Source organism: Daucus carota, chromosome 2 (assembly GCF_001625215.2).
Source record: "Daucus carota subsp. sativus chromosome 2, DH1 v3.0, whole genome shotgun sequence".
NCBI lineage: Eukaryota > Viridiplantae > Streptophyta > Magnoliopsida > Apiales > Apiaceae > Daucus > Daucus carota.
In genome coordinates this window covers 51,150,122-51,161,891 of record NC_030382.2, presented here as the reverse complement: position 1 = coordinate 51,161,891, position 11,770 = coordinate 51,150,122, and the positions used below count along the sequence as shown (strand labels likewise).

At 33.2% G+C, this 11,770-nt stretch overlaps 1 protein-coding gene across 1 annotated transcript; it reads right to left on the bottom strand.

The window, feature by feature from the left end:
* Positions 1-2,621: 2,621 nt before the first annotated feature.
* Positions 2,622-11,590, bottom strand: LOC108209121 (ubiquitin carboxyl-terminal hydrolase 7). The gene is made up of 18 exons (XM_064088040.1): positions 11,432-11,590; positions 10,321-10,466; positions 10,146-10,181; positions 9,897-10,004; positions 8,921-9,021; positions 8,672-8,798; positions 7,758-7,817; positions 7,586-7,653; positions 7,085-7,135; positions 5,284-5,392; positions 5,012-5,100; positions 4,429-4,498; positions 4,201-4,281; positions 4,017-4,112; positions 3,881-3,929; positions 3,267-3,386; positions 3,043-3,117; positions 2,622-2,865 (listed from the first exon to the last, which is right to left on the bottom strand). Exons 1-18 carry the CDS (start codon positions 11,439-11,441, stop codon positions 2,810-2,812), a joined length of 1,452 nt encoding a protein of 483 aa, XP_063944110.1. The 5' UTR covers positions 11,442-11,590; the 3' UTR covers positions 2,622-2,809.
* Positions 11,591-11,770: the final 180 nt, after the last annotated feature.

Below are 11,770 nucleotides of genomic sequence, written 5' to 3'. Positions count from 1 at the left end.
CGGTTTCTTTTTTCTCATAAAATATTCAATAACCTGATGTAATATTAAAAAAATATCAAATATTTATTTAATTTGTTTTCTACTTCATATAAATATAACTATTTACGATTTTAAGAATGCAAAATATATATATATATTTCTTTATAATTGTTATATATAATATAATTATTATTTTGGTGAAGAGTTTTTGTGGATTACAAAGAATCTAAGTAACCTATACCAACTTTAAAAATGAAAATTTCTTAATTAAAAAATGGGTTGATATGATAGAAATAAAAAATATGGATAATTTCATAAAAAAAATCACACTCTCACCATACTCTTTTCTTATATATAAATTTATCCAAATTTTTATGAATAATTATATCTGTCGAATCACTTCATATCTGTAACAAATACCAAGTCATCACATTTTATTTATAAAAACTTGATTAATAATAACATGATATATTTAAAATATATCCAATCAATATATAATCAGTATCTTTGGAAAAATATTACAAATTTAACAATTTACATAATATCTTATATATTTTATTTAATCAATTATTATAATCAATTCAATTGGAGAATAGTTAGCAAGTCAATGGGGCTGTTTGGGCAAGCTTAAAAAAAGTGAGTTCTTGCTTAAACTAAAGAAGTGGAGCAGAAGTGGGAAGTAAATAAGTTAATAAAGTGTTTGGAAAAGAAGTGAAGCTGTGAGGGAGAAGTTAGCATTCTCAACTTTTTAAAAATGCTTCTACTTTTTTACACAAACAGAGAAGCCAGAAGAGAAGCAGCTTCTGCTTCTCTTAAACAAACAGGGCCAATATTGACGTGACAATAAAAATGAAAGTTTCGTGGATCGTAGAAAGAGATTGAAGAAGATAGAGTTCAGCGTGTACTAAATTCAAATTTTAAAATATTGAGATATTCAATTATGAATTTATTTAGTCTATAAAATTCGATGACACTCCATCAAAATTATAAATTATTTTTGAAAATTCGATGATATTTAATATTATGATTTTGTGGAATTATTCGGGGTATATTTATATCTTCTGAAATCCATGAGATTTTAAAGAACTATGCTTAAACTTTAATAACCCTACCTCAACTTCATGACTTTTTATATAGATTATTTTATAAAATTAAAATTAAATATAATTTATTATAATTTATAAATTATATATAATCTATTAAAATTTTAATTGAATACGAGTACTTGTCCAATTTAACACATTTTTCACTGATGGAGAAAATGGTCTCGAACATCAATATGAAATAAAAACGTTACATTTAGTATTTATCACTCTTCCACTTCTTAACACCAATTTTGAAGTCCCGGACATTATATCACATAGAATTTTACTTTAAACTAATAATTATTTTACATTTTGTAGTATTTTCTATAATCTCAAAGACGATGTAGCATTTTTATTTAAGAATCAGAACTTTAAATTATCCAATATTATAAAAGGATATTTAAATATTTTTTACAAATATAATATTTTAAATATTATCTGTGAAAATAATGATATATGAGATAATACCCGCCCTAAAAAAGGATTGTATTAATATATAAAAGATAGTTTAAAGCCTCGTCTTGACATTGTTTCAATTTTTTGCTGAGAACTAAAAATGATTTGGTAAATTTGAAAGTGAGAATGACAATTATTGACTCCAAATCTGTTTATTGAAAAAAAAATTGGTTCCCTACTTCTGAAAAGAAAATAATTATTTTTCGTTTTTCTTTTCAATTTTTCAATCAAATCAGCAAAACTTTTAATTTTTTATATTATAATTCAGAATATACAAATATCAAAAAAAATATCAAATGATTATAACAACACTTGTTTGCTGGCATTTTTTCGAGCACCACACTTTTGCGAAAATCAATCTGCTGAGAATCAGATTAATTCTGGGATTGGGGTGGGACTTAATTTAGCTACTGTCGTTGATGAGTGGCAAGATTGATTGAGGGATTTGCAGAGGCTGAAAATGGGGTAGATTCAAGCTGTTGGATACTGTCAAATGTTTGGTCTAATCTCACCATATATACAACAGGTCCAAACTTCTAGCATGGTGATATACAAAATGGCATCACCTTTGAGCTGAAGTGCTAATGGTAAGATAAGTGGATTATTTTGAATGTGTGTGTGTGCATGTTTCTGCAGGGTGAAGGTATGTATTTATTCTCTGTTTGCTGTGTGATCACTCTCGTCACCTTCATTTGCTCGTCATGTTAATGCCATAGTTTCTGCATATTTGAATTAACAGTACTGAAGGCTGGAAATGGTGACGAAGTCAAGTGTTTCTCATCTTTTTATCTGTAACAGGGCATGAATACGAGCAGTGTGATTTATTAAGTTCATGTAAACTTTTATCTTGTCATTTTATTGAAATTGTCACCTTGGCACGACAGAAGACAAGATCTCATCCGTAACATCAGAGGATAGTTTCTCTCTTGATAACAGGAGGATAGTTTCTCTCCTGATAACAGGAGGCGTTCAATACTTGGTGAAGGTCAGGCATGCGCGAGTACATATTTTTGTATTTATGTGCGTATAAATTTTTGTATATGTGCATAACAAATATAAAATTGTTTCAGACCAACATGAATTGAAACACGCCATGAAGAGTGTCTCAAAGTGCAAAATGATTCATTAAACTTATAATAGTGTATTCTAATCTTAATCTCATGACAAGCAAACAAAGTCAAAGTTTAAATCTAAAGAAGCATTACTAGTTCTATAACATCAAGTCATGTTTTGACCTAAACATATGTGTATATTTAAAGTACATCAAAGTGCAAAAAAAAAAAATTGCATTACTTGGGGACAACACGAGCCTTGTACATGCAGATGTAAGCCATATGCCAATCACCTGCATATAAATCAAAATCACAAAATGAACCTGAGTGGATTTAAAAAGTATATATACCAAAAAGTATGCGTCAAATGCAAAGATATCTATCCTCTTGTGTAAGGAACCCACAAACAGAAGACCCTGAAAGGATATTCCTGTCTAACAACAGCACCAGTACAGACTCAGATCCCTTACCTCCTCCTGAAAGTTTTACAATATCTTCCTCCCGTTGAGGGATAGGATTATCATCGTCATACTGAATCCATTTACCTGTGACCATAAATGATGAACAATATTTTAAGGAATTTGTATCAATGACACTCCAAGGACGGCATAGAGTAGCATCATTGTGTACAGAAATACCTCTCTCTTTTTATATTTTTTTCTCTAGGGTAATTAACTTTTAAAAAGAAACTTACCGCTTTCTTGCTTGACCCAAGCAACATAATGCCCAGAATCAGCACTTCTACCCTTGTGGGTCAGCACAGCGACCAGATCATATACTCCAGTCAGTTGCATTTCTTTGTCATGCACTCCGCCTGACATGATATTAAAGTAAACATTTAAATGCTTAATAATAAATACAACCAGTAACCACTAAGTTACAGATCATTTCATCTAAGTACACTTTTTTAATCAATTAAAAAATAAAAAAAAATCGTAGTTTACATTATATTTTAATTGAATTTCTTCAAATATCAAAATTTTAAACCTTTTATATATACAAAAAGTACTTTGGACAAATGTATCTGCTCAGCCCATATTACACATTCCTTTCATCACCGGATTGCGCACTTTGCTCTTATGTCACTTCACCAAAAGGATAGACATACCCCAATGATGATAATGTTGGAGCCTACCATGCCAAACATTGTGAATATTTTAAACCTGACGCAAACCAGTTTATACTTAACAAAGTAACATGTTGATGATATTTTAACAGTTCACTATTTTTGGCCACAAGTAAATCAGTTTTAAGTTACAGCTACAACATGCTTATGATATCTTATAAAAAACAAGGACAGAATAAAACCTTCTTGAGAAGCATCTATTGATGATTCACCACTTTGCTTTGATGAACCCTGCATGAGAAACATGCAGACACTAAGCAAATCTAGAAAGTTTCAGTTTGTCTATCTATAGGAAAGGTATCCTGTTCAATTTTGTACCTCAGCATTGGACATCTTGACATCGTTTTCCGATGAACTAGAGCTCTTTTCTTTAGATTTCAAACCAAGCTTTTTACCTTCCTCGTCTCTTAGTATCTAAATTTGAAAATTAAAGACATTTAAATCACACTTTATAATTATTGACATGACCTTCAGCCTCATAAGCAAAAGGATTCACAAACACCTGACGAGGAACTTCTAAACTTTTCTTTAGATCATCTGAACACAGATCATAGATGTCCAGCTCCAATGGATAATCTACTTTCTGCACAAAAAGGTTACACAGAACCCAAATGAAGTTATCAAATTATAAGAAATTCCAAATCGAAGAGAAAAATACTCTTAATGGTGTACTATGTTCTTTTCCTTCAAAATGATAAGTGATTCCCAATGTAGAGGAAACGAGAATTACCCGCAAAATTTTTGCTTTCTGATTTGATTCCCTCTTCCAGAAAAACCGGACAAATTGAACCGTTAAGTACCTGTTTAAGTAGAACAAAGTTAAAAGGTCAGTACATGTGGCTAACCGTAGCTACTTCCTAGGAAGGTTAAGTATAAAGGCGAAGTGCACCAATATCATGTGCCTAAAGTTATCAAATGAGGCTCTCAACTTTAATCAGAATATAATATCCATAAATGTATATAAGCATTTTGGCATGTGAAATACAATAGAGTATAAGTAGGAAAAAACAAAAGTTAGGAAATATTAGATCCTCCAACCCCTGGGAATAAAAATGACATCATCCAATCTTTCTTTCAGGGTTTATTCCATGTGCGGATAGATACGAAGTGTTTGTATCGACACAATATTTATGTCAAGAAACCTCATTATTATAGCATGCCCTGCACACTGCATATAGATGAACTAAAGAGAGTAGCAGACAATGGTCCCCACAACTGTAGTCAGTTCACGACAGAAGCCATACATCTTCGAGGGGGTAAGGCAAAATACTACATGTTAACAAATAAACTTTGACAATACAGCACTTTGATACCTTGGCAATCCATTGATACGTGAATCTTTCACGTAAATTGCACTCCGTCCCAGTGAAGGAGAAGACTTCTCCAATTCTGATTTCAGGCCCTGTATCAATTAAATAAGTTTGCATGATAAATGAATTGTACACTGGCAACTAAGTCCATCACACAATACATGAAACAAATTTCACGAATTTTAGACAATATAGCTGAATATCCAAACTTTAAGACAATATTTGTGACAACTTCGACAAAACTCATGCATCGTTAATACGATAATAGAGCTTACATGCTTTAACCCTTCGTGCAAGTGGTTGACCTCATGTGATATGTGGCATTTTAAAGAGTGAACTGACTCTGTCTCAGAGCTTTCTTCACCACTTTCTGCACAGTGCACCCTGGTAAAAGCAAGACATGGGTAAATAAATGATCCAGCCAGAAGTCATTCTGATATATAGCAGAATAAAGTTTGGAAAAAAATATACACACACACAACTAGTATATTCAAAATGACATGACAGGAAACCAAACTAAGTTGCTGCTTTTATGGTAAAAAAAACTATTATAATCCTGTTACACCCAAAGGAAAACCATGTGTGTACAGTAAATTTGTAGTACAGAACGTCTTTCATCTATTAACAATAGCACATAAGTCGATTTTTGGTCGAGTTGCATATTAGAATTGCATCATCATGACACTATGAGTCAACCAGCCATTTTTGTACAAAACTATTTAAAGAGCACATATAACATATATAAAATAGCAGGGTAGTTGCAATTTTTTTAAGACAATTTTAATGTGGAACAAGACTAGTACAAGAATTTTCCTATTACATCAATTCTTTAACCCGACGTCGGTCTATATTCATGCAGGCAACCACTAAACTCAACTGTGCGATATTAAAACTTTGTAGACTCAAAACTTGCAAGAGAGCAGATAGAATTTCCTGATGATACTATCAGAGTGCACAATTTATACCATTTCGTCATGTAGTTCCAGCAAGTTAGTATTGTCCTTATAATAAAGCATAGTAAAACATATAGCAGTCACACGTGTTCAAAAAAATTAAGAGCCCTATCACCCTTTCAAATTCTTTTTGGGTGACAGCACCCCAAACATATTATGATGTAACAGAAAAAAGCCATAAGGTTCTTATTTCCCGATATTATGGGGATCTTATTCAATTTTCCAAGTGCTTATACATCGCAAATGTGAGGGTATACTCGTCCTACGCCACCAATTTCCCTACTTCCACAAAAGTTGCTTGTGATAGGATTATTTCTATTGATTTTAGGATATACAGGTCTACTGAATCCAAAACTGCATGCATTTAAGCTTATGATGGCCTACAATTTGTTTTTAAATTTCTTGGGAGATTAATCACCCACGCTAAGTATAGGACACTGGGACTAAATAAACAAACCTCGAATGATTATAGAAGGTTAAGAAAATATTCCATGCACTTTTTTTCAAGGATCATGCATGAAATTGGATGGTCACTTCTAGACAGTGGTGGACCTACAAAGGGTCGGGACTCGGGAGTATATCTCAGCCCACCCTGAACTTTCAGTTTATGTAAACAATGTACTATCCTACAGCAGTGGTACAGAGTGATGATTTTGAGCCACATCCCCATGGTTCAAACCTGAGCAACAGCAATTCTCACTTGTTTTTTACATCATTGTGCTTTTTCTTTTCCAATATACAGTTTGGCCCGCCCTGGAACAAACAGACATATTGGTGCATATAAATCTTGGACATATATGCTAATAAATAATCCATTAATCACTATCTCCTGTACGTTACAGTATGTATTCAAGTACCCACATCCAATATTTTAATCCTTAATACAATTCCTGATTCCAACTATTTCAAAAATATATAATCCTATATTATAAAACCTATAACCTAACACCAGCTGCACCTTATTCTCGTATTCGGGTCCATGCGACCAAATTCTATGAAAGCATCTTTCATCATATTAAACGGATGCTATTATGTATCAGATAATTGCAATACTTGTTGATATAAAAATTCAAGAAGATTAACACAGTAATTTTTTGAAAAGAAAAAAAACTCTGGCCAATACCTGCTTACAAGTTCAATGCCAAAAAGCCCCTTGATCGCATCAAGATTTTCACTGCAGAGTATTGTTATGAAATATTGGTTATAGTACAGTTTGTTGAGCATGAAGACTATAAATAAACAACAATGTGTGCTCCATTACCGACTTGATCTTGAATGAAGAACCTTCTTAGCATTCAAAAAAATAGTTTTTTTTAACAAACTCGAAATCACAAAGGCACACAGTTATCCGGACAAACAGATTGGCAATTTACACCCCAGAATTAAGATGAAATAAAGAACAAAGAAATTTATAGATATGTGGGCAGAACTGAAGTCATGATTTTAATTTTGTTTTTTCCCTCACAGGTACATAATATTTGAAATGGTAAGCGGCAAGGGATTAACTAAAATTTAAAGCCATCAAGTACAAAACATATATAATGTGTTGTCAAGATTCAAGAAAATTGTGGTGTGTGAATGGGTTTCATATAAAAAAAATACGTATCTACAGCTGCAAAATTACCTCGGATTTGGTGTTTTAAGAGATTGGGAAAGTGTGTACAAGATTTGCGTCCAGCATTCTTCAGCATCCTGTCGGTAAAAAAGGTGTAAAAGTAAAGCACAAGTGCAAGCCCAAATTATTTAGTTAAGTGCTTAAATCATAGTAGCATGATGCACCAAAAAGATCCACCAACCTGTTGCATAAAGGAACCATTATGAAGTTGGCCAAATTGGGGATACTTTTTTCTTAAAACCTGCAAAGGTATATGCATAAGATAGAATCCAAGAATGAAGTCATTAGAAGCTGTAATATATTTGACCAAGTTATCTAAAGCTGTGAAAGAAGTTTAAAAAAATTAAGTAAAATTTCAGTTGTAAGAAGACCATTCTACTAAACAAAGTTCAATATACTATAAAGGCATTGCATCTTGATGATGCATAGCTTGTTTATTTCTAGGTAACATATAGACAAGCAAACCCTCGCAGGGATATTAACTACCACTGATAATCAAGAAGATATGACCAATCTAATGTGTTTTAGAATAATGAATAAAGAGCACAAATTCAATTTCATAATTATCATAGTTCAAACTGTAGGAAAAAGGGAATCTTCTTCATGGTAACTGAAGGAAGCATAATGCCTTTGTCAATCCAACTTATTCAGGGTGAGCCAAAAGGCAGATCGGTTCAGGAAAAACAAAACTTTGAAACAAACCGATTTATCACATGAACAGAGCCAAGAAAATTGGTTGTTCAGTTCGATTCTTATCTAGGCTGAACTTTTAAGAAACCTATGACTTGACTACCATACTGATTACTGAGTACCGAGTATAACATATAAATATTACACATTTTGTGACACATATACAAGTATATATTATAATCAACATTCAAAACTTCAGCCAATCCAGTTTCAGCAAACTTTTTTCCGTGAAACTGAACTAAAAACAATTACTCCACACCAACAAAAACGAACTGACACAATTATTGGAAATCTCGAACCAAACAAACCAAAAATTATGCGGTTCGGTTCGGTTTAGCTCACCCATAGCTAAAATACAGAAAATCTGTATTCTGATATAGGAACTTGCGAGTTTTTGAAACATACCGTCCAAAACTGCATTGGTGCAACTGCCTTGACACTTTTATCAAGTTCACTAAACAAATCCCGTGTTGCAACAGTCAAGAGATGAGATGGCTGATCTAAATCGTTGCTTCTACCAGAATGCGGATACCTGATCACAAAAATAAATGAAATTTAAAGTTTGCATAATCGAAAATATAATCTACCTACATAAAAAGATCACAACAAATTTTGAACAATAGGTTTGTATTGTGCACAAAAGAAAGGATTAACTTGATCAAGGCAGACTTCAGCTCAGGAACTGAGTGCAAGCATTGCAGAGTGGAATTCATGTAGCAGGTATTACCAAGATTAAAGAGGCCAGCAGAATGACCCTGCAATAAAACATCTTGTTTACTAGAAAGAATACAAGTCCAATGCATTATTAAATTGAGAACTGGATCTATATATAATAAATTCAAATTGGCAGAAAAATAAGGTGTAACCCAACACATTGAACTTTATTATAACACTCAAACTAAGTGAATTTATTATATACAAACTAACTCAGATAGTATGTAAGAACAGACAAACTCTTTTTCATTAAAACACGTATAAACAAGTACTTTGGCCGAACTACAGTCTCCATGAGTTGCAGAAACTTATAAGGGTCCGGGTCCGGGTCTTTGACTAGCAATTGAATAAACCATCTACCAGCAGTTTTTTCAGCCGAAAGGTATTAAGTATGATTTCTTTATGTGAATGCAGGGGGCTACAGTAGCTACCAGCGGGTTTACTCGTTTTAGGGTTTCTGCCTTCCGCGGGGGGGGGGGGGGGGGGGGGGGGGGGGGGGGGGGGGGGGGGGGGGGAGTGTTGTTAGATTTTAGTCAACAATCGATGAGTAGGGACCAATTTGCAACTTATAATTACCAATCAAATTTAGATTACTTTTTATTGCAGCCAATCTTTTGATTTTAGCAAGTTTCAATTTTCAAATTGAATGCTGCAAAGACAATTTTGAAGTTTGTGGCTATCTAATTTTTAGGAGGTTAATCTGAAAGTAATAAAGATAAACACAGTATCTTAATATTAGTGATGACGAAGATGAGAAAAAAGGATAACCAAATAAATATAGAAATTAAGATATATTTGCAAAGACAATTTTGACATGACCACCAAAAAAGAAAATGTGTAAAATTCCACAAACCATCCAGGGGAGAGAAAGGAGTAAAAGTGTAAAACTATAGATATCTTAAAAAAAGGGTATTACCGCAACAACAACTTGTTCTTCTTCTGGAAGGTCCTCCATAAAAACAGGGCCCTTCTCAGGAGCCTTCACAATCTCATCTGCTGTTCCCATCATCATTAACTTCTGGCCCTACACAATAAACATGCATTATTTGAATGATTAAAGTTAGCTAGGTTAACATGAGCTGTGTGGTGCACAGCTAAGAAGTGCCAGTTGCCCTGCAAGTGTACAAGTGCATGAAGCACATACGTCGAGAGTCAAATAACCTACCTCTTTTACCCCTAATTTTGACCAATCAGCATCATCCTACATTGTCAATGAAATTAACAAATATTAACAACAGAGAGATAAAGCCATGAAAGCTAGCCATCAGAACTTGGTAGAGCATAACAAAGTGTGACGTGGTAATATTGAGCCACTTTGTTGTTTTAACATATCAAATCACCTTTAATAAACCGCCTTTCACCATAATCTTCTGTCTTTCGGGAGGTACTCCTGTTAGGTCATACAACTGACATTTGAAAACATATGGGGGCTGGCTAGTATCAATTTCCACACCCGTAAGTAGCTCTTTTTGCCATTTTACACTCACTGCAAAAATACCAATCAATTGCAATGTTAACTATGCCTAATAGAGAACATAGAGTAGTCTACAATGCCAACAGGTAACAAATGTCATGAAGCTATCACTGAAACAATAATCGTATAGATGGTCTATTAACCAGCAAGAATTCCACTTACGGTCAAGCATAAATAAGTTCTGGCATTGAAAAACAAAACGAGCGCTAGAGGGATCGCTTCGTAAGGGATAGTCATATGATCTTGTATAGAGAAAAAGGATGAAATTCTTTAGGTTAAGCACCTGCCTTTTCTATTTAAAACAGGACAGTCGAGTGATTAGCAAGTACTTGTTCATTTGAATACTATTGCCACACAATGTGAATAAAGGCCAGCGCCCTTGAGCATGGTCACCTTAAACATAGTTATTCATTTACTAAATCCAATATACTCTTTTGTAAGTTCTCGAAGTATAGCTTTGCTGTTTATTCTGTGCTTAAAAAGCAGTAAAACTATTAAATGTTTTTATGTTGCCGCACAAACTGATACACACTACAAAATTACTTAAACTAACATCTCCAATACATAATACAGCATACAGTCATGATAATTAGGGTGATGACCATCAAGAAAACAAAATATACACAGTCAGAAATTTAATTAACAAAATCGAGCTAATCAGCAACCAGGTACAATATAAAACTTAGGCCACTGCCTTGAATTAAGAACACATGACCATCACTAACACGTACAAACACATATGCAAATTCACAAGGAGCCTGGCAGTCTAAAACAAGTTTATTTATCCTGAAAAAAAAGACCTAAAAACAATCAATTTAATATAAATTTCAATAAAGAGTGGAGCTGGAGTAGATTAAAGCTACAGTCTTGATTCAAGAAAACAAAAAACTCAATCTAAGTTGATGGGATTTGAGGAAGAAGCAGCACTAATCAATTAAAAGATGGAGACTTCACGAGGAAAAGATAAGAATACGAACCTGTCGGCATAGTTAGAGATACAGATGTGCGTAAAGATGTAGAAGGTTTTAGTATCGGGAAGAGGCTTTGTATTGTGATTTTGTTTGTGTTTCTCCCTCTTCTTAACTTGCAGGAAAGGAAAGGGTATATAGCAACATGCGAACCGGTTTTTATTGTCAATCAGGATGAAGGCGGCTTTTTTTTCCTCATAAAAATATTTTATAACCTAATGTAATGTTTAAAAAAAATAAAATTAATGCAAATATTTACTTAATTTGTTTTCTACTTCGTATACATTTAAATATTTACAGTATTGAAAATTTAATATTCAATTTCATCGCTTACAACAGATTTAATAA

Bases quoted from the DNA above. Each gene is read 5' to 3' on its own strand.
- LOC108209121 (XM_064088040.1), bottom strand. The intron at 7,654-7,757 runs GTTGGTGGATCT...TTTTACCGACAG, and splicing joins ATGGTTCCTTTATGCAACAG to GATGCTGAAGAATGCTGGAC. The intron at 4,282-4,428 runs GTAATTCTCGTT...CTTTTTGTGCAG, and splicing joins AGAAAGCAAAAATTTTGCGG to AAAGTAGATTATCCATTGGA.